This window comes from Mustelus asterias, chromosome 5, assembly GCF_964213995.1.
Source record: "Mustelus asterias chromosome 5, sMusAst1.hap1.1, whole genome shotgun sequence".
NCBI classification, from domain to species: Eukaryota; Metazoa; Chordata; class Chondrichthyes; order Carcharhiniformes; family Triakidae; genus Mustelus; species Mustelus asterias.
Genome location: NC_135805.1, coordinates 117,807,152 through 117,831,021, shown reverse-complemented (window position 1 = coordinate 117,831,021; position 23,870 = coordinate 117,807,152). Strand labels below are relative to the sequence as shown.

The window sequence follows — 23,870 nt, the reverse complement described above, 5'->3', positions numbered from 1 at the left end:
GGGATGAGGGACCTCAGTGACATGTACAGACTAGAGAAGCTAGAATTGTTTCTTTCAAGCAGAGAAGTTCAAGGGAAAATTAAGTACGGGTGTTGAAAATTTGATTTTGATAGTGTAAATAAGCAGAAATTGTTTCGACTGGCAGAGAGGTCAGTAACCAAAGGGCACAGATTAAAAATAATTGGCAAAAAGCCAGCGGGAGGGAGGGGAGTAAAACATTTTTCTTAATTAATTGGCAAGTTGCTATGACTTGAAATTAAAGGATGGTGGAAGGAGAGTCAATAGCAGCTTTGAAAAGAAAATTGAAAAGGAAAGGTTTGCAGGGTGATGGAGTAAGAACAGGGAACTGGAACTAAATGGATAACTCATTCAGAGAGCTAGCATGATGGACAAAATGGTCTCATTCTGAATTCAAGATGTGTCCATAGTAACAAATGTGTTCATTCAGAGCACACCTATTGTTTGAACCCCATTCTTGATCCAAGATGTCATGGGAGGGTCAGGAGTGGAGCTCACCAGTGTCCATTCCGCTGCAATGCTGCAATTCTATGAATTGTTGGTCCAGCATTTGTGGAGATGGTAATGGTAGCTAAAGGATGACACTGTAATTAATATGCAAATGTACTGGTAACACGTAGTCCAGAAGAGATACCCCATGAATAGGATTGCCAAAAGCTGCTAAATAATTCGTGCTGCTCTGCCATTTGTTTTGATAAGAACATCTCGCTCTAAACATGCATTTAATTTTTTGAAGTTGTCCATTAAACTCACCACAGAAATTTAAATCTAGTAATTAACAGCCTAATTACACTTTTAACAATGTGATGATTGTCAGTCAACCTCCCTGGCTCAAAATGTGGATAATTCCAAGTGTGGAAACTCATTCCTTCAAACTGAATTATTGCTGAAGATTTAAGAATGTGAAGTTTTAAAGTTTTAATTCTTCATCTTAATTTAACTTTGTCTCTTTTCCCCCCTTTCTTCATCCAATTTTTCTTTCCTTTCTTTTGATTTTTCTTCCTAGATCTGATTTGCCATTGAAATCACCCATACTAATTCACCCTCCTTCTTGATCCTTATGCTGTGTATTCCTCAATCACTAAATCTGCTCTGTTGAGATATCCTTCATTCACTACGGTCTCACCAACCTTATTGCCCTCACTGTCATCCATTCACACTTCCAAAATTTTTGAACTGAAGGGTTCAAGAGGAAATCTAACTGACTGGACTGGCCTGATTAACCCTGCCCCAGCAAGTTCTGGACAACTGAGTGTGTCGAGCAAGTATTCAAGCTTTACTTTTATGTCAGGAAAGAAGGTAGACAAATGCATGTCTAAGTTAAAATCTAATACACTGCAGACAAGAACATTACCATCAACTGCAGTGACAACCACAATAATGCGGGCCAGACACAGCAGACCAAGAAACTTCCATGAACGTTTCCATTGCTGCTACACATGACTTGAAGTTCAAAATCCAGTTAGCTTGGGCTTTGATTTCTTTGAACAGTATTTTATGGGTAGCTGTCAGCAAACAATTGAAAAATCCAATCAAGACTTCTTCAACATTCTCACGTGGCTGTGTGCAATGTAGGAGTGACACACACAGTATTACATCATTACTCTCCCACTGTGCACAGGCTCTTAAAATGGCAAAAGTAAATCAGATGCAGTGACACTCGTTGAGTAGGCAATGAAAGAGCAGCCAGAGTGCAGTGTATTTTTTGATCCCTCTTAATCCTGACCCCACAATCCTCCATCCAACAACACCCTCATAGCCAGTGTCCAAGATGTGTCCACAGTAACATACGTGTTCATTGAGAGCACACCAATTGTTCAAACCCCATTCCTGATCCAAGATGTCATGGGAGGGTCAGGATTGGAGCTCGCCAGTATCCACTCCACTGCACTTATGCTGCTGGGAACAGGGCCAAATGACCACTGACCCTGAAATTTGGTGCAATTATGCATCATTTAAAGTCAGCTCTAAATATATATATATATAATGAAAATAAATTATTTTGGGATGGTTATCCTGCTCTCCCAGTTGGGTAACAAGTCAGATAACCTTTTAACATGAAATTCATTTGAAATTTTTGATTCGTGTTAAAAAAAAATTCTGGATCAGATGGACGAGCCACAGAGCCGAATAATGTGCTGGCTCATGGACAGCTAATGAAAAATAAGTTTAAATCCAGGTTGATTTTTATTGATAAACACAGGCTGGCAGATACTGGGTCCAAAACACTGACTCTTCCATCAGAGAAACCCAGAAGACAGCTTGGAAAACTGCTCAGTCTTTTCTGAAGAGGCAGTGTGGCAGCGCAAGCTCCAGTGCCGAGTTTGGTCGAATCCCTGTGCTTGAGCTGTTAAAGATCTTAAGGTTTTAGAGGATGTTTTTTTATTAAGACAGAGGCAAACTCCATGCTCACTGACTTTGCCCCAAAGCTCACTGCAGCAGCCTGCCCTTGCCTGGGCTGAGGTTTCCATCATATGACTTTCTTTCCCTCCTGACTTTGCTGCGGCATTCACTGCAGCGATGGAAGTCTGCTCGAAAAGCATAGGGCTCTCTCTCCCTGAATAGCTTCCGATAACACTGGGGGTGTTGTGATAACAGCTGCTCCTACTTAGCAACCTCTGGCTTTCTCACACTATTCAGTTCCAACTTGAGGGAGCTCAGAAGCACAAGAAAATTGAAACTAATTTTCAAATAAATCTTTGCTCAGCCAAGCACTCCTTTTAGCCACATATTAAAAGTGGGAGACACACACACACACACACACAGGCTTCAAGCATCTTTTTGATTTATTAACAATCTGTGATCCTTATTTTGCTGGCGGTCTAATGGATGCTTCCTTCAGCATGCTGTTTAGGGCTGGTACCATGTTGTTCGCTTTCTTCAGCAACGTAGACCTGCTCTTTGATCAGCCCCTGCTGTTTCACAATTGCCCTTAGTTTCCCTGGAGATGAAATCTGCAGGCAGCTGCTCCCCTTCAACGCTCACTTGACAAATTCTACCATCGTCTTGGAAATATTTCTATCAACCTCTTCCTGCAGTGAAAGCCACAGGGCCAGAGGCGGGCTTCACTGCATTGATTTGCCTTCTCTTTGCTGATGTTCTTCATTCCTCTAAAGACAAGCCTTGACTTTCTCAGCAGTGCTTTTGTGAAAGCAACAGGAAGACATTTTGCCTTTGTAAAAAAAAGCAGTTATGTCAAAGTAGGGTGACTTTCTGAAATTAAGTTACCTCAAAAAATTGCAGTAAAATGGCAAAATTAAATCAAAGTGGCCATCTTTCAGGGAATGGAACAACATTCCACATGGCCGCCACATGGAAAATATACAGTGAGAAGGTAGAAGCCACATTTTGCTACTCAAGAGTTTAGCCGATAGCTTGAAACACAAGGAAGCAGTATTGAACAATGGGATTATATTTTTAGTAATTTGATAGTCCACAACATGAGTATTGCTGAAAAAAAGAGACATGTTGAACTTTTCATCTTGCACTCATCAGGACACTTCGCAAGAATATGTTGGGGGGGGGGGGGCGGGGACAATAATTTGTACTGTATGAGAAGTAAGTGCTGATTGGTTGGTCAGTAGACTCTGAATGGTAGTGGCATTGCCATGGATAATGCACCAGGTGACTGACAGTTAACTGCCAAGCACTGTTTGAAATTTAAACCAGGTTACTTGACCCTGATTGGTCATGTCACATTATTGCCCTGGGAAATGAGTCAGAGAATGGCTGACATTCATTTTGTTGAGCTGACAGAGGGCTTTGTGTATTAATATGCATTGATTGCAGTGGCAGACAGATTATTCAGTATATTTATCAAGTCTATCCATTCTTCAAATATGTCGGGGGGGAGTGGGGGTACACATACCATCCAGCCCCATGAATCAATCAACTTGCAAGAAGAAAATTGATAGAGTTTTCAACTTTTTCTTCTAAACATTGCTTTCTTTTATTTCATTCAGTAAGCTGGTGCCTTGAAGACCTGGGATTAGCAAGAACACTCCATAAGGCTTTGGTTGTTTACTGTCAGAAGGACAGGCAGAGTAGATAGGCAAAGACAGATAGTCTCTAACTAGGAAGAGATAAAAGCTTTGCTCCGAGTGAGACAAGATTGGAAATGAAACAATATTCTGTCTCTGTAATTACAGCAGTGTATAAATATAGTGGAAATGTGTGATTAGGTGCGAGTGCTGTTTTGGAGGTCTCTCGGAGAGCGTTCTCCAAATTTAAATCTTGAATAAACTATCGCAACCTGTACCCAAGCCTTCTGTGCTTAGTTTGTACAAGTCCACCACAACAGTGAGGTTCCAGTGATGATGATCAGCTTGAGAAGTCAGGGTTCTTCCACTGAGGCCGAGATGATTGTGTGTGATAAGGGTCTTCAACATTCTAAAGCATTGTCATGTTAGTGCTGACTAATGATGTTTTAATAAAGATATGTAAATCGATGAAAATCACAAGGATAATTGAAGGGAAGTTATATTTGGCCCTTATCAAAATGGGCTTTAGCACAACCAGCACCATAATTGTCCGTAATGGTGGAAGTACCACTCTGGACACAAAACAGTGCTGATGACTTCAAAAACTTGGGCATAGCAGAGGCAAATGTTTAGCCCACTGTGCTTCAAAAGCACATTATTGGATGAGGGTGCAATGTAATATGATACTGTGGAAAGCTGAGTCTTATGTTACATCAAGTCAACAGATTCCGCTTCTCAGATACTCAGCTTTTCTGAAGGGTGGAATAGATCATTGAATCTCTACAGTGCAGGAGGCCATTTGGCCCATTGAGCCTTCACTGACAACAATCCCACCCAGGGCTGATCCCCATGCTTGCTAATCTTCCTGACCCTAAAGTGGCAGTTTAGCATGGCCAATGCAACTAACCAGCACGTCTTTCGTACTGTGGGACGAAACCGGAGCACCCGGAGGAAAGCCACGTAGACACGGGGAGAACATACAAACTCCACAGTCCCCTGAGGCCGGAATTGAACCCGGGTCCCTGGAGCTGAGTCAGCATCATGCCACCCTGCCGCTCATAAAAGGTACAGCATCTAAATGATGAGTTTGAACTCTGCTGACACTGTTTAAGATAGTTTTGTACAAATCTAATCTGAATTGGAACACATGATAATGAAGCTTATGTGTTTCTGTCCTGGGAGCACCTGATGTTTCACTGGTAGCAAACAGATGACCAGATTGAAATATTGGAAAATGTTGAGTTTTGAGGCTGGGGACAAGTTTATTATTAAAAGCTTTCCCTGAAATGAGTAAATAGGCAGGATGGAGTTCACAACAAGGACAAATTAAGATGATTGTGGAAAGTGCTTGTTCCACACTTTCTCATGTTGCTTGCTTCAAAGAATTCAATACTTGGACAAATTACCACCACATCCTTCAATGATTGTCTGTCCACACGGAAGCAAATTCCATTAGAGTAATGGAATTCACACTTTCAACAAATGGTTTAAGTTTACACTGATTTCTCTCAGTATTAAACACATTTACAACCATCATAGCTGTGTTATTTATGTTCAGCTTTCACCTCGGGGTTTTTTTTTAGGACCTGCTAATAGGTTTACTGAACTCTATTGTGCTCATTCTTTTTACACAATCGAGCTTATTGCTTTCAACCTTGATGTCAGGGGCTGAACACAGCCTCTATACAGGAGGCATTTTTCATAATAATGCTGCACTTAATTATGTGTATGTGCTTTGTTTTTTTAACTATTCTAACCATACGGCGGGCACAGGTAAGCCTCCTTCATAATGAAATCATCTATATATTCTCTTCATGCCAACTTGCTGCTGTTTATATTCAATTAATTCACATCTTCCTTTCTTACAGTCAGCTTTCAGGACTTTGCATCATGGTTCCACAAAAAGCATTTGGAAAAACATTGTGCTGAAATGGCAGAGCTTTTTCAAAACAAAATGCTTGTACACGCGTTTATTAAAAAGAGCTGAAAAATGGGTGGCACGGTGGCTAGCACTGCTGCCTCACAGTTCCAGAGACACGGGTTCAATTCCGGCCTCGGGTCACTGTTTGTGTGGAGTTTGCACATTCTCCTCGAGTCTGCATGGGTTCCCTTCTGGTGCTCCGGTTTCCTCCCACAGTCCAAAGATGTGCAGGTTAGGTTGGTTGGCCATGCTAAATTGCTCCTTTAGTGTCAGGGGGACCTAGCGCAGTAAATACGTGAGGTTGTGGGAATAGGGCCCGGGTGGGATGTGGTTGGTGCAGACTCGATGGGTCAAATGGCCTCCTTCTGCACTGTAGGGATTCTATGATTCTATGGATAAAATGCTCGACGTTCCCCTACCACAGGCAGAAAATAAAACAGCTATCTCAATCATGAATATAATCCCACTCCCATTGTGGGAAATTCCAGATCCCCAGCAGTCAGCCAGAATATTCTGATACAAGTCTTTCTCCGCTGATGGTGAAAAGAACGAAATGGAAAAGAAAATAGGAACAGAAAGACCATGGGGGAATATCTTGAGGCTGCATTTGCCGTCTGCGAGGTTGCTGGCAGCGACTCAAGATCCGGAAGTCGCAGTTCTCGCCGGTAAGAACGCAACATCAGATTTTCCTCACTGGCAATGTCATCACTAAACAACCACCATCACCCCCTGCCCCCATTACCCCCCTGTACCTCCGTCCCACTGTATCTTGATCCCCTCACCATATCTTCAAATCGTGCAAAGGTAAGTATAGCCCAAGGGAGATGAGGGACATGACCAGGCAGTGTCCTGGCAATATGCTCCCTGCCACTTCCCCTTGGCAAAATGCCAACCTGGCAGTGCCAATCTGTGCCAAGGAGCGGGCCCCCATGGGAGTCTTGTGTGGGGGGGCAGAGGGCAGGTGGGGAGAGGGCAGAATTCATGAAGATGCGGTTGTGATACAGGAGTGCTCAGATGAACAAGGGATGGGCATTTGGCGAGGGGGTGGGGGGGAGAAAAGGGGCCAATGATCGAAGGGCGTGGGGAGAGAGAGAGAGGGCTGATAATCATAGGGGGGGGGGGGGGAGAGAAGGGGGAAATGAGCGCAGTGGGAGAAGGCAAAAGGGTCAGTAATCACGGAGGGGGGAGAGAGGGGATCGATAATCATGGGATGGGGAGAAGACAAAGGGCCAACGAACAGGAGAGGTGGAGAGAAGAGGCCGATGAATGGGGGGAGCGGGGGGTGCGGAGGGGGGAGAGACGGAGCTGATGATCAGAGTGGAGGAAGGAGAAAGGACCAATGATTACGTGGGGTGGGGGGGGAGGGGGGGGGTGGAGTGAATGCTGGCTCCGATGGGGTGGGGTGGGGAGGGTGAGGGGAGGAAGTGGAAGAGGAACTGCCAAGGGGAAGTGGCAGGGAGCATATTGAGGCCCTGAGGCCTCCGTAGTGGGTGAGGAGAGGCTTATTGTTCTGACCGGAGTGCCCTTTAAAGATGGCACACCAATATCTGAGCAGCTGGGTTTTTCTGGCGTGTTTACACCCTGCTCCCCTCAATGATGGCATGATTCACACATCCTTGATTTTTCTTTGGCAGAGTGTGGTGGAATCTGGAGAGAAAACCGACCGTTTTTTCTGGAGAGAAACACACTGGTTTTCACGCCAGAAACAACACTGCCATTTTTTGCTAAGATTTCGCCCACACAGTATAAAGCCAGATGTTTAAATGGAAAGCTTTTGCCCGGTTCTGATGCAATGCAGGAGAGTAGTTAGAAGTTATTTGGTTTCACGTCAATCAAGATGACCCCATGACAAAAGGGATTATGTTTCTACTTTTGCATTAGCGCACAAAGGAAGTTGCACAGATTGCATCAAGTGTGTCCGAAATAGTAGTCTTGAGCTCACTTACTGTCTTCTTTCGAAATGGAGCAATTAAACAATCGGTCGCTGGTCTTTCCCCACCAAGTATTTCTTGAGTGGGCTTTCAAAAAGATTGAAGAGCAACTCAAAGCAAAGTCACTCCATCCAGCTCAAATCACAAGGGGATCTTTTTTATACCCCTGGACTACACTGCCAGACAGTTGGATATTGGACAATAAAGATACACAGCTGAACATTAGACTGTTTACGGGAGAGACTCCTGCATCATAGTACCTCAGAGAATAGCTAAGATAAGGTTTGAATTTGTAACATCTGCTATCTGTCCTGCTACCTTTCAGTCACCTTTTTCAAAAAGAGATTTGTCAACGACCATTAAAAAATACAGAGCATCAAATTTCACAGAGTGGAAATACCACATTGCTCATGTTGCTGCTGGATTCATTTTTTCCTCATTCTGATGCTTTCCTTCTAAGCTGAGGTGATGGTTGATCTTTGTTTTTTGTATACCTGATTGGAACATAGGAACAGACCTGTCGCCACCTTGAGCCAGTCAGACCATATATGGTCTGTGCATTGACTTCATTTACACATCTTAGCTCCATGTTCCTTGAGGCATTACCCAATAAAAATTGATTCATCAAGATGATCCTGGTATAATATATGGTATTTCATATGTCTTTCCAATGTTTAAAAACTTATTTGCTGTCTGTTAACCAGTTTTTATTTGTGAAAGTACTATAGTTAACGTGGTTGAACTCTTGACCTATATCTGGGGTACTTCTATTGGAAATTCTGATGAGAATCCTCAGCAAACAAAAATGTAAACTATCTCTTTATTTGAGGCACTAACTGACCTGCTGAGCATTTGCAGTATTTGTCTTGCATTTCATTATTTCCTCCTTTTGTCCCAAATCACCAGCACCAGTTCAGCAAAAGTACTAATCAAGCCATATTCCAATTACTAATAGATAAATATACATATATTTATATATAATGTGTATATAGTATATATATATATATACATCAAACATTAGCTGTGAGTCTAAAAAGCTTTTTCTTCCAATTATATAATTAAATATCAAGACGACCACTGGTACACCAGCGAGAAATAATATAAATCATTTGCATGGAATAGCCATAGTGTCATTAATGGAGCAGGATTCAGCCATCGGTCCTCTTGATAAAAATTACAATTGTTAATATATCGGTGTATCTATCATTGGAACGTCAATAAAGATAGGTGGTCTTCTTATAAAGGTTTTGTTGTAATTCCTAGTAATAAACCTAAAAGCAGAATTTCAAATGTTGTTTCCTCCCAGCAGACATCACTTACAACTTATCTCATTGCCAACATTTTACTGGTCATTTGACACAAACTGGGAGATTGGCAGAGCATATTCGCTTTTCAGCTGGGAATCTATCACTGCTGCTTTTTGTCAATACTCTTAAAATGAACAGCCCACAATGCTTCTTAAACCAAATTTATCTTCCATTAGCTCGCAAATTTCTAATTTAAAGACAACGGTTGCTCATCAAAAAAAACCTTCAGTTGTAACACTGTTTGTGTAAACAGCTGTTATATGAAGATTCTGGCTTTAACATTGCTTACAGTTATATTTTATTGCTACACAAAAAAAATGGAGATTTTCACTCCCTCTGCCAAGAATCCGACAAAGTAAACTGCAACCACAACTAATGAGATATAAAGCAGGCAGTATTGTTTCAAGAGATTAAATAGACTGCACTAGGGACGGCAAGACTTGGGTTCGAGTCCAAATTTTCCCACACAGTTTATGTCTGAGCTTAACTGTGCTGTGATGCAAGGAGACCAACATATCCCATGGAGGGAAAGCATAGGATCAACTGCCACAATCTGCCCTGTGTATCATCAAGGGTTTGGTAAAGGCGCGGCATCGGCAGAGGTTTTGGAGCAAACTGGTATTGGCAGAGCTCTTGGAGCAAATTGTCGGCCTGTGCCCTTGACCAGGAAACAATTTAAATGTTGCAACAAGGGCCATTGCATCCAAATGAGGAAAGCTTTATTTTTCATAAAGCATCCACCAGGCAGAATGCAACATTCAAGAAACTTCCAACAGCAAAATCAAGCATTTGTTAAATCCAGTTTTGAAAACTGAATACATTTTAAAAAAAGAATGGATTGACGTCCAAATGTTTGCAACAACCAATTAGCTCACACAAATAAGTGCAGAACACATCCTTCACCTAACTGCTTTAATGCAGAGTAGCAGCAGACTAAACCTTAGTCAGCTCATTCCATAACCAGATGGCATCTTACCTCATTTTCAAATTGCCCTGCTGTGGTTGCCCATCATAGATGGATAAAATATCAAAGTCTTCTTCTAAAGCGAAGATCTGGAATACCAGCTGTATCCTGTTCCGTTCTCCAGTAATGATAATCCAGGTGCAGTTCGCATAATTTGGGTAACCATAAGGAAATCCGGGGCTTTCGATGGTGCCATTTGGCCCTTGAACTAGTCCACCACAAGGCTGATCTGCAATGAAAACAAGGAAGTGTGACTGAATGAGACTCTCATCAGCAGGCTTTGCATTCAAAACAAGTATTGCATAGAGACAATCAATCTTCACGCTTACATTGAGTTTAAAGTTTTTTGAAGTTTGTTCATTGTTGTCACAAGTAGGCTTGCATCAACATTGCAATTAAGTTACTGTGAAAATCCCCCAGTCGCCACACTCCAGTGCCTGTTTGAGTACACTGAGGGAGAATTTAGTCCAGCCAATCCACCTAGCCTGCACATCTTTGGACTGTGGGAGAAAACCGGAGCACCTGCGGAAAACCCACGCAGACACTGGGAGAATGTGCAGACTCCACACAGACAGTGACTCAAGCCGGGAATTGAATCTGTGTCTCTGGTGCTGAGAGGAAGCAGTTCTGACCACTGTGCCACCAGATCACACATATGGATTGGGCTTTCTTCATTGTGATACAAAACTAGGTTGAGCACCTGAATTTGATGCTGCAGTGCTCTGCTTCTTGAATATTCTCTCTTTATTCAGCTGATCACAGATTCCATTTCCTACACAATAATAACAATAACCATTTCTTACCGTTTGGCAAATAGAACATGTTATTCATTCCAAATATGCTAGTAAATTGGTGACTAATAATGGAAGGGCACTTCAGAGATTAAGGTCAAGTGAAGCATTTCAACGTGTTGAACAGCTCATCACACAGGCAAATTGTAGGTTTTGAGTTGGTCGAAGTTTGAAAGGAACAAAGCTTCAGTTTGGAAAGGGTGGATCATTGTAGCACAGTAGATTATTAGCATAAAGTCTTTTCAACTCCAGAATATGGAGAAACTCTGGGAATGATGGGTGTCGAAAAGGCAAAGATTCACCCTGATACAGCATGGAGTGCTTGTGGCCAATTCACAGTTCAGAAAGGCATTGCTAATGCAGTAAGACAAACCTAAAAATGAGATTGGCAATTTTATTGCCCCATTAACCACAACCATCAGCACACTGACTTTCAAAGGGCCTACTGTTGAAGGAGCTAATGCCCAACTGGAACAAGCGTTATGCCTCTTTCCAATGGAAATCAGGAGGGTAATGGTAGTTATAATGCTAATTGTAACTTCAAAGGACAGACGGACAGCGCATGTGACACGTGTGCCCACATTTACTCATGTTCCGATCGCCGATCAGTCAGAATACTCCTCCTGCTTCAGTAATACGAGGATGGACTGCTGCCTTGACTCTACCACCAACTCTCTCCGAGAATCTACCTGAAGATTGGTTAGCTACCTCAGGATGCCCATTTGGCACACCCACCTGCTGCACTGAAATCAGGCCATAGTCTCATAAATTGTGATCACTTCTTTGTCACTGGAATGGTCAATGCTACCAATTAACCCCCTTAAATATCAAGGCTAAGATATGTTGTGAAGGCAGTGTTAGTGGGACAGTCCAGTTGATTGTGCTGTGCCTGCTTTGAGAATGCTTGGTGCTCATACTGAGTGCTTAAAGCACACGCATGTTCTATTCCCATCATTAATATCAGCTCCAATGATGTGCCGAGTCACAAATGTTGCATGATGTTTGTTATGGATGCATGAAGAGACAATACAGATGGTGACACTCTCGTGTAAAAGTCTTCAATATCTAAAGTACAGACAGTAGGATTATAGAATGGTCACTGCATAGAAGGGGTTCCATGAGTTTCAACCGAGTTCCACAACCCTGCCTTTTCTCCTGCAAATATTCCTCCTCAGACAATGGTCCAATTCTCTTTTGAAAGCCTGATTGAATCTGTCTCCACCATGCTCTCAGGCAGTCCCTTTCAGATCCTAATGACTCGCTGTATAAATACGTTATTCCTCAAGTCACCGTTGCATTCCAGCACACTTGGGGGTGGGTTTGCAAATTGCAAATGGTGAGGGTGGGTGGGGGGTGAAGTTGGGATCAATGGTAGGAGCAGGAAATCTCATGGGAGTCCCAAACCACGGTTTACACTGGCATGATTTCCCATTGTGATAAGTGCCCCCGTGTCTGCCAATGACTTAATGGTCATCTTGATTTTCAATATAGGAACTCCATTTTAATACATTCAGATATAATTATCAGACTTTATTTGCCCGATTGTCCCTTGCCCCCTTCCCCGTTATTAGATTGCCCGTTCAATTTAGCATGAGGGTGGTGCACTGATGTGAATCACAGCACATTCCCCGCCAAGTACATCTGGTGAGTGGAAGCCTATGGACCACGCAGGTGAGTACAAGCCCCAGTGGGTAGAGGGTAAGCCTGGCAGTAACCTAGCACTGCCCTTGATACTGCCCCTTGATAGTGCTGGGGGTCAGTGCCCGAGGGGGCATGGTTTCCATGGGCTGGGTGGGGTTGGAAGGTCCCAGTGCATTGGGGACGTGGGGGGAGGGGTTATGTTCAATTCTTTGTATCGGGGCACCCTTTATAAACAGCACACTAATTTTAAAAAACTATCTTGCTGATAGAGCCTGTCCTGCCACCGTAATGTTGTAGGTCCTGAACCTGTACCTTCTTTTTGAACTGGGTCCCTAACAATACGGTGGAGGATGCCGCCCAAGGAGCTGACGGCTTCCACGCCGGTTTTCCTGCCCACTGTGACACTCTGCCTTTCTTTGAGAAATTTATCATCTGATCGCAAGAGTGAACCTGTATCTCCAAAGGCAGGACTTCAGCAATCCAATGCTAGCCGCATCAAATGCCAACAATGAATTGGAAGTTAGTGACGTATATGAGCTAAAGATTACACAGAAGGGAATGAGCGCACTCTATAACAGTAAAGCAAAAGTAAGGGCTCAGAGAAAAAAAAGGGAATTGTCATTGAACTAAAGAACCCAACTGGGCAGGGCAACACCAATGTAGAAACAATGGCCCTAATGGCCTCCAACTTCAAATTCTAGAATAATGGAAGGATACAGCACATTAGATGAAGAAACAGAATGCAGAGGGGCTTACGGCTAGATCCTGCAAAGTTAACATTAATATTATTGTCCACGTGGTATATCACAAATGTATAACCAAATGGGCACCTTCCGAAGAAGCATGTTTCACATATGCAAATAGTTTAGTGATCCATTTGACCCTGATATGTCCTGTGGAATTGATATTTTCCTTGCATTTGTTGTGAAGGGAGGAAGGTGAATAGATACAGTAACATTTTTCATTGAATTGTCCAGGTGACAAACTAAGGTCCTTCTGTAGGATACCAAGATTTTGAATTGCAAAAGAATTGAGGTAAATCAGGAAGGAGAGAATCACAGAATCATTGAAACCCTACAGTGCAGAAAGAGGCCATTTGGCCCATCGAGTCTGCACCGACCACAATCCCACCCAGGCCCTACCTCCATATCCCGACATATTTACCCGCTAATCCCTCTAACCTACGCATCTCAGGACACTAAGGGGCAGTTTTAGCATGGCCAATTAACCTAACCCGCACATCTTTGGACAGTGGGAGGAAACCGGAGCACCCGGAGGAAACCCACGCAGACACAAGGAGAATGTGCAAACTCCACACAGTGACGTAAGCCGGGAATCGAACTCAGGTCCCTGGAGCTGTGAAGCAGCAATGCGAACCACTGTGCTACCGTGCCGCCCGCAATATCATTCAATATCAATATTCAGTATTCAATATTCAGGGGCGGCACGGTCGCAGTGGGGCGGCACGGTAGCACAGTGGTTAGCACTGCTGCTTCACAGCTCCAGGGACCTCGGTTCGATTCCCAGCTTGGGTCACTGTCTGTGTGGAGTTTGCACATTCTCCTCGTGTCTGCGTGGGTTTTCTCCGGGTGCTCCGGTTTCCTCCCACAGTCCAAAGATGTGCGGGTTAGGTTGATTGGCCATGCTAAAAATTGCCCCTTAGAGTCCTGAGATGCATAGGTTCGAGGGCTTAGCGGGTGGATATGGGGGTAGGGCCTGGGTGGGATTGTGGTCGGTGCAGACTCGATGGGCCGAATGGCCTCCTTCTGCATTGTAGGGTTTCTATTTCTATGAGTATCATTGAATCAGGGCACCTTACAGTGCAGAAAGCAACCATCCATCATGCCTATTCCACTCTTTGATACTGATACTCAATTAGTCCCACTCACCTTCTCTTTTCTATCACCCATCAAATTTCATTTTCAACCACATATTCAATTTCCTTCAGTAAGTTATTATTGAATTTGCTTCCTCCACCCTTTCGGGCAGTGCATTTCACACCATAACAATTCACTCTGTATTTTTATCCCTCTCACATTGCCAGTGATCCTTCTGTCAATTATCATAATTCTGTGTCCTTTGGTTAATAACCTTTCTGCTCCTGGAAACAATGTTGTCTTCTTTATTCTTTCAAAGCCTTTTAAAATCCTGAACGCCTCTATCAAATCTTGATTTCACTTTCTCTGCTCTAATGAGATCTGTTTTTCCAGTCTCTCCATATCCATGAAGTCTTTTTTCCCTGATGGCATTCTCTCTTCTGCAGGTCCTTGACACCCTTCCTAAAGTGTGGTGGCCACAATTTACCATTTCAGGAGGAGCTGAACCAGTATTTTACAAAGGTTTGACATCCTTTCTTTGCTTTGAAGCCAAAGATCCATATGACCTGCCCTGCCACCTAGAAAGACATGTGCTCATACATCCCTGAGTCTCTCTGTTCCTGAATCCCATTTAAAATTTTACCATTGGTATATATTTCCGCAGCTCATTTTTTCTACAAAACTCAATCTTCTTTGCACTTTTCACTAAATCTCATCAGCCATTGCACTCATCTTTCTGTCTTCAAGACATTTATTATCCTTCTTACTCTTTACGAAGACTGAGATTTTAACTCAAAACACGTTCATTTAGAGTTAATCCAGCCCTATGTTTGAGTTTTGCGCCATTTACACATTTGAAATTTCACCTTCAATATTCGAATCCAGGTCATAAGTGTATAACGCAAAATGAGCAATGTTACAACGCTGCCTTCAGAGCTACCATTGCACACTTCTCCAGGCTGGCTGACATTCACTCCTATCCTTAGTCTCTGTCCCTTCCTCAATTTTATATCCAGGAACCACTGTCCCTTTATTTCCATAGGCTTCAAATTCACTAACAAGCTTATATACTATTTCAAAAATAGATTTTTAAGTCAATACACAAATCAACTGCAAAACCATCACCTGCCTTCAGTATTACTTAATCAAATAACTCAGTCAAATTAACTTAACACAAATTGCCCTTCATAAGTATGTGCTGCCTTTCATTTATTAACCCATATTTTTCTAAGTGACAATTAATTCTGCCCTGGGTTCTTGTCGCAAATCTCGTTTGTCTCTCTCTCGAACGACCTTGAATTGGATTCAATTGGGTTTTGAACTTGGCTGTTGGAGCAAACAAGGAATGGATTTGGGTTTGCCTGGTGCATTCTGAGCATTGGCTTTGTAACTTTAAGGTTGGAGTAAAACATTTTTTACAAAAGTTCCCCTGACACCAACATTAGGTTGATAAGCCTGTAGTTGACATGTTTATTCCCTCTTTTTATTTTAAACAGGATCAGAACATGAATAATCTTCCAGTCCTCTGGCATCACTATCATATCCCAAGAGTATTAAAAGATTGTGGTCAGTGCTCCTGCAATTACTTCTCTTGGCAACCTGGATATATTTCCACCGACTGAGTGATTTTTAGGCTTTGAACATGGCCAAGCATTTCATTACCTTCTCCTTCCCAGTTTTCATCCCATCTAATTTCTTTACTATCTGCTTCTTCGAAGAATCCTTTTAGTGAAGAGATGCAAAGTATTCATTTTATACCTGTCATGCCCAATGACTGCATAACGTGTCTCCCTTTTGGTCCTTAATTGGCCAGATCTGTCAATCAATTACCCTTCTACTATTTATATGGTTATCAAAGACTGTTGATTTCCCCTTTATTTTACCTGATGATCGATTCTCATGCACCCCCTCATATTTCCTTTTGCAGTTCTCCCTTGAACTTTTTGCATTCAGCTTGGCTGTTATGAACCCAACATTTATGGTTGGAATGGTTGCGAATACTTACAACTAAAGACTTGATTAGTTGTAAGTATTCGCATTCCAACCATTATTCATGTAAATTGAGTTTGTGTCTTTATATGCTCTGTTTGTGAACAGAATTCCCACTCACCTGAAGAAGGGGCTTAGAGCTCCGAAAGCTTGTGTGGCTTTTGCTACCAAATAAACCTGTTGGACTTTAACCTGGTGTTGTTAAACTTCTTACTTTTATTCCTTAACACTAACCAAATAGATTCTGTCTTTGAAACCTCAAGTACATCATGTCCCCCTGGTCTTGTAACAGTGGATTGGATTTAGTGGCCAACTGGAGAGCCAATGGCAACCACATCATGGTCATTTATGTTATATTCCCTTTATGTGAGCTGCCAGTCTCTTTTCATCTGCCCTCTTTGCTTCTCTTGTTTGCTTCTTCACCATCCCAACTCATCCTAACCTTTCACTTTAAGCCGGTTCTCAGTTGTAATTTCTATCTGTCATAAGCATATTTTTTAAAATCTTAATATCCGTTTGCATTACCATCCAACGAGTGATGGATTTTTTTTACCTTCCCTTCCACGGCAATACACTTTGACTGTGCCCAAATCATCTCTTTTTTGACTGTCACACAATGATCAATGATGCAAACATTTGACTCCAAATTATTCAGCTCAGATCTGTTCTTATACCACTGAAGTTGGATTTCCTGCAGCTCTTACTCTGATTGTTCCTTGACTTTTCCATCGTCAGCCTATGCCTTATGCTACAATCATAGAATCCCTACAGTGCAGATGGAGGCCATTTGGCCCATCAAGCCTGCACCAACAGCAATCCCACCCTGGCCTTAACCCCACATATTACCCTGCTAATCCCCCTGACACTAAGGGACAATTTAGCATGGCCAATCTACCTAACCCGCACATCTTTGGACTGTGGGAGGAAACCGGAGCACCCGGAGGAAACCCACGCAGACACAGGAAGAATGTGCAAACTCCACACAGACAGTCACCCAAGGCCGGAATCATTGTGCCACTGTGTAACTTGAAAAAAATGTATCACAGCTTTATTTCATTGAAAGAAAACTTAGGGAAGATTCCCTTGAAATAAAAAAGACATATTTTAACATGAGACAAAAGAAGCAAGAAGTGCATCTGCCTCACCCAGAGGTCAACATAAAAATAAAACAAAATGCAACACAATGAAACCTTCAAACAGTGAGCATCAATATCAGGAACATCATACAGTTTAAGTTTTGAAAACTTGGTCTGGGGAGGTTTAAAATTGCAAAACAAAACAGGGATGGTGCTTTTGGTGAACATTCGTTCACACAAGACAATGTGAATCACATCAATCTCTGGACTCACTGAAGTCTGTACTCAGAATTTCTCTTCTTTAGTGCTAAGCCACAAACCCTACCCTCTCCTGTTCCAATGCATTCTGTTGTCATCCTTTTCTATTCCTCGAAGCATTACTTTGAATCTCCAAATCAAATTATTGGTCTGCGGAACTCAATTAGAAACGATTTTGTGTTTTTTATACAAGGCCAAACTATAACTGAAAACTGTCAATTAGAAACCATGAAATGACAACATTAATTGAGCACATTGTATTATACCTTGCTTTTATTTTCCCTGAGGCCAGGAACTATTATGCTGAAGTTGAAATTACCCATTAGCAGAACATTTGAGATATGCTGGCTTTCTCTCCATGTGTTGCATCAGCTACATTTTAAAGACTTTGTACCAAGCATTTTCAAAATTGATGTAAAGATCAGGCAGAAACGACAAGATTACCCTGATGTGAGCATTAGTTCTGCAACACAAAGATGCTGTTTCATGCTGGATAAATGGTAGCACATCCAGAAAATGTCTTCTTTTCACTACTACTGCCTGCTCTGCTGTGGTTTATAACAGATCAATAGTACAGCTGGCATTTAGAACCTTCTCTAAAGTATGAGCATAATAAACAAACCATTCCCTTCTTCTCCATTACAAATCTTTCAATTGTTGCTTGTTCAAATGTTACAGCTTTACAGTTGATTCTTCACTGAATGTAGATAATTATTCCCACCTTGAAATGACACTCACATTAACTTCACTTGCACCCTATCAGCACCTATATTATGTGCACCGCGCAGTATTTAAATAACCCACTTTAACCTCCTACTTATGAATCACTTTAATCATTTTTTTAAATTTAAGGACCATTAGATTTGACTTGCACAGGATTTCTACACCAGATATCCTAATGTCTACGTCTGCCTTCCTAATGTATTTGTTACAAGCAATAAAGCCAAACTATATAACAAACCAGAGATTTCATTGATGTAGCGCCTTCAACAAAGTAAAATGCCCCAAGGAACGTCCCAGGAACATTGTCAAACAAATTTGACACTCAACCAGTTAAGGAAATATTGGGTCAGATTTTAAGGCATGCCTTGGAGGTACAGAGAGTTTCAGAGATTTAGGAAGGGTTAGAAACTAATTTGAAAGTAAGGATGTAACTTTTAAAATTGAGATGTTGTTGAACTGGAAGCCAGCGTTGGTCAGCGATCACAGGGGCGATGAATGAATGGGATGTGGTATGTGTTAGGTTACAGGCAGTGAGATTTTCATAACCTCCAGTTTCGGGAGTGTGCAAGGTGGGAGGCCAGGCAGCAGAGCACTGGGGCATTCAGCCTCGAGGTAGCAAAGGCAATGGATGACAGTTTGAGCAGAGAATGAGCTGAAATAGGAGAAGTATCAGGACAGCGATGGAAGTAGGTGGTCTTGTTGAGGGAGAGAAGAGAGAGTTAAGTTGAATGCAGATTTGGGGAAAAATATTCAATTTACCAGGCTGGGGCTCAACGATGAAGTACAGGCAGTGTTGGCTGGTGCCCTGGTCTTTGCCCACTTGAACCAATCAGGTGAACAGCGTGATTTTGGGCAGGGGTGTCATTTGGTTCTTGTTCAACACAGCAAAGAAATGCAGAGTGATCCATGCCAGTGTGCATGCTTCATAAGAGCTGCCTGCCCCCTGCCCTACTTCATAACATCCAAACAAAATGTCATACTTTTCGTTTCCATAGAGTCCCTACAGTGTAGGAGGCCGCCATTCAGCCATCGAGTCTGCACCGACAACAATCCCACCCAGGCTCTATTCCCGTAACCCCACATATTTACCCCATTAATCCCTCTAACCTACACATCCCGAGTCTTTCTCCCGCAAGTACTTATTTAACTTCACTTAAAGTGCTCCTATTGCTCAAATACTCCTTGTGTTATCAAGTTCCACATTATCACCATTCTGTTTCTCCTAAATTGCTTATCAAATTTGTCGACTAGCTTATATTGAAGGCTCCCCACTGGTGGAGATGTTTTCTCAATAACTGATGTTTTAAATCCATTCATAATCTCTGTTGTCATATGCCTTCAAACAGCACACCATCACTGGAGGGGAAGTGTATCATGTGATCCTGTCTCAGTTCCAGTGTGGCCTATGAGCAGAACACAGCACACACAGCTCAGCTGCTGATGTCTTCAAGCTTTGTACCTTTGTATATATGTTCTTGTGTGTCTCATCTCAATAGATGTATCCACATTGTGTTTACCCAATCTCTGATGAATGATTGATGCTTTTAATATAATTATAAAAACACGGCAATTTCTATTGGTTCATCCCTCAATGCTCGGAGAAAGGTGTCCCATCTTTAAGATTTGGCTGTTCCAGGAGCCTTCTTCAGGTGAAACTGAGCAACTGTCATAGGTATCGCTGTTACGCTCCAGCCAAAGGTTTGCTGAAAGACACTGGGGGCAGGGGAGGGGTTGGGAGGAATGAGGGGACTCATACCTCCACTTTATTCAGGCAGCATGTTGTCAGCCAGCTAGAGTTCCACAGTATGGCCAGGAAATAGTTCCACACCACATAATCTTCAGGTTGAGCTGGCCTCAGTGTTTACATGTTCCTGGAGGGAAAAGGTGAGGCAGGAAGATCGAGTGGGAAGCCACCTTGGTTCAGACACAGCAAGCCTTTGATCCGAGTTATCTGCTTCGATAAGGTGGCTAGGCCCATGAGTAGCAGCGAGCAAACAGGAATGGTATTGCACAATGGTTTGGTGAAATTTGATGGCTGCCAGGCCTCACTGAAAATGAACGTGACCATGGCTGGAGCAAGGTGTCAGGCAAAGAATGACATAGCTGTTAATGAGATTTCCACTGAGCCCATGGGACGAGGTGGAATTGACAGCTAAAACTGCAAGCTTAATTAGTAGAGTACAATCCTCAAAAGCAAGGGACATTAAAAGAGGGTAATGGAAGTTTTGTAACAAAGTTATAATTGTTATTTGCAATGGATTTCAGGTCAGATGGGTGTGGTCTGTTGGGGTCGGGATGGGGAGGCTTAGTCCAGTCAGGTCAGGTCTGCTGGGTGGGGAGGGAAGGGGGGCGGTGGAGATCCCATGGGACGTTGGTCTGGGGTGGCAATGGTGGAAAGATACTACTGTGGGGGTGAGGTGGGATGGGAGGTCAGGTATCACAGGTCAGTGAGGTCAGAGTTCAGGGCTAGTGTTGGGGAGTCTCCTGGTGGATTGGGCCTTGTGTACAGGGGGTTGGGATAATCTAGTCAGTTTTAATACGTCTAACTTTTTCTTGGTAACTATTTGTGGAACTCAGCCGAAACCATCCAAAGTCTGTGATCGAAGTCACATTTTCGGATTGTTGCCAGCACAGAGCAATTGCCCAGAGGAAGTTTGCCCTTTTGGGCAATTGTCGTGCAAATGCTTACCGAGGAAGTTCCGAGAGCTATTCCCCAGCACACCTTTGGGGGTACCCCACAAATCCAACGCCAGAAAGCTCGGATGTTACAGCCCAATTCCCACAGGTAGATCAAGCTCAGGAATGAATAGACTTGCCATTGTCAAGAATTATTAATCTACTTCACATAAAAGTAGCTTTTGTTTCAGATATATCTCAGAAGTCGAGCAATGCCATAATGACACAGGTACAAGGAGTTCAAGCTGGAGTAGTAAATTTGCTGGGCAATTGTGGCTGAAACATTTGAGAAGGGAAGTGATTGTCTTTTATCCCATGATAGTTCAGTGCTGTATTTACACCATTGCATTTGGTGTCCTGTTTCAGCCTGCTGTCAGTGTCCCAAGTGATCTGCACTCAAATGTTGAACAAGTTCACAGTCTAGCTGAGATATTTATCAAACATCTGTCAATTTAAGCAAGCTAGCTTACATTTTCAAATCCACGTTTAAAGGTAGTTTGTTCTCTTACTGAGCGAGGAGGTGAGTGCAGGATGATGCAGTGATTTAGAGTATTTGCTATTCATTTATTGTCTCAGAACCTTAGTCATTGCTTGCTAAGAGACCAGAACCAGTCCGTCTAAACCTGAAGCATCAGGTTTAATCGGTACACAGCCTGTGTACAAAGTTAGGCTTTTCTGTTATGATCTTTGGGTTATGTTATGATATCCAAGTGTTGTTCAGAACATCAGGAAAACAAATTCCAGTGATGCTGAAGTCAAGTCATATTTAGCATAAAAATCCATAAGATGCATCGCAGTTCTGATTGTTCAAAGAATCCAGTGACCTGTCTTTTTACCCAATTTCCATTCGGATTGAAACCATTTTTAGAAACATTTAAGATAACTCTTCTTCCAATGTCAAAACGAGGCTCAATGTTGCAAGTGTGGCTTATCAGAGCTTTATTGAGCATCTGTCACTGCTGCTGCATGATATGAAGGTACCTCTTGGTGTTTTACCAGAAAACAACAGAACTTATTTCCTTTGAGGAACACCACGTCATCTTTTGATTGGGCACCTTCTGGACCATACACTGAGTTCAACAATGTTCGACCATAATTTATGTCCAAAATTTGTTTCATTTTTCTCTCTTGTTACCCCGTAATGCTTTGAGCTATTCATAATCTTACTAGTCATACCTCCTCAAGTCAGCTTTTGGGACGAATCTCCAACCCCTTCAAATAGCTGGCGGGAATCCCGATATCCTGGTGAGATTCCCACCGGGCATGAGGGCTAGTGGGATTCACCCAACTAGCCCCGCCGGCCCGATCGGGTTCCTGCGCAGAGCAGACGGCATTCCGATAATTATGCAAACCCGATAATTTGAATGTCATCAGCAGGTTTGAAAGGCCATTCACCAGCCTCTCACCATCTACCCGGCCTGCCAGCCAGAATGGCACCAGATGGGCTTTACATTTACTACCCACAAGTGGGGACATGGCACGCTGAATCTTGTAGGATCCAGGAAGAACCACCAACCCCTCAGAAAAAAAATCATATTAGCCCACCCACACACCATGCAGGGATGGGTGTGGCCCGACCCGAACCCCTCAGCTCCCCCTTCCCCTTCAGACTACCCACTCAGCCTCCTTCCCCCTCAGGACCACCACCCCCACTCAACCTCCCCTTAAGCCACATGCCTTGGCAGTGCCTACAGTGCATGCCCTCTGGCACTCACACCCTGGCCCGGTGGCTTGGGCCCCGAGGGGGCTCAAGGAGGTAGGTCCAGTGGTAATTTGCCCCTCTGCTGCTTCCAGGCTGCAGAGGAAAGGACCCTCAATAATCCTGGGGTTGGGTGGCCCCTGGCTCGGAGCAAAAGGTTGACTTCGTCACACTTCCCCGGGTTGGGGGTGTCATGGCAGGACTGCCCCCTCCCCTAGACCTGGTGGACCTGAAGATCACCCTGGCATGGTGATTTCAGGCAGCCCTGTGATCAACATCTGCATTCCTGCCTGTCAACTGTGAAAATTCTCAAGTGGCCAGGTCACTTTAATCTCTATGCCGCCACCGCGCCGCGCCGCCCCCCCCCCCCTCCCCCCCCACTGCCGGTCAGGATATTAAATCATTGCAACACTCCATTCTGCAGCATAAATTTTCCTTTCTCCCCGTCAGAAGCACATAATGGACGGATTTGCAGTTTGATAATACACTTGTTTGGCCACATTATAAATGCTGTCACCATCTTAATCCAGACTTGCACACGCTTCTTACTCAGAGCTAAGGATGTTACCACTACCCCCATCACCAGACAACCCAGACATGATCATCTTGCTATCTGGATTGGATTGGAATTATTGTTTTTACCTTCGCTAAATGTCGATGAATTGTTTCCTTTCGAATCAACAATGGTCCTCTTTCCACAAAAAGTGTCAAGTTAACAGGACAATGATTCCCAAGGTTTTACTTTTGGCATTTTCTATACCCTTTTAAGATTTCACGACCAAAACACCTCATGTTTACTATTCTACATATGACTGGCTATGTAGCTGCAATAGATTACTAGGTATTAAAAGACAAGGTGAATGTCAACAAAATTCAATCCACAGGAAAGGTCACACATAGAATATTTATGAATGGATTTTCCAGTTGTGAGGCCATAACCAATCATCCAACTGCTAGTAAAAATACTCTACTTAAATCAGATTTAAATATACTAACAGCTCACATTGATTTAGTGCCTTCATACATTAATCACCACCCACCCATATGCAAGATATGCAGCAATGTCTGCCTAAATGGCA

The 23,870-nt window shown here is 43.0% G+C and overlaps 1 protein-coding gene across 1 annotated transcript in view; it reads right to left on the bottom strand.

Moving 5' to 3' along the window:
- The window catches only part of csmd1b (CUB and Sushi multiple domains 1b), a 2,043,836-nt gene extending 2,026,748 nt beyond the window's left edge, over positions 1 to 17,088 (bottom strand). Inside the window, exons 1-4 of the mRNA XM_078213588.1 lie at positions 17,064 to 17,088; positions 16,033 to 16,092; positions 15,339 to 15,440; positions 10,134 to 10,350 (exon numbers count right to left, since the gene is read on the bottom strand). Of these exons, the coding sequence (XP_078069714.1) occupies positions 10,134 to 10,350; positions 15,339 to 15,440; positions 16,033 to 16,092; positions 17,064 to 17,088 (404 nt within the window). The remainder of the gene's footprint in view (positions 1 to 10,133; positions 10,351 to 15,338; positions 15,441 to 16,032; positions 16,093 to 17,063) is intronic.
- Positions 17,089 to 23,870: the final 6,782 nt, after the last annotated feature.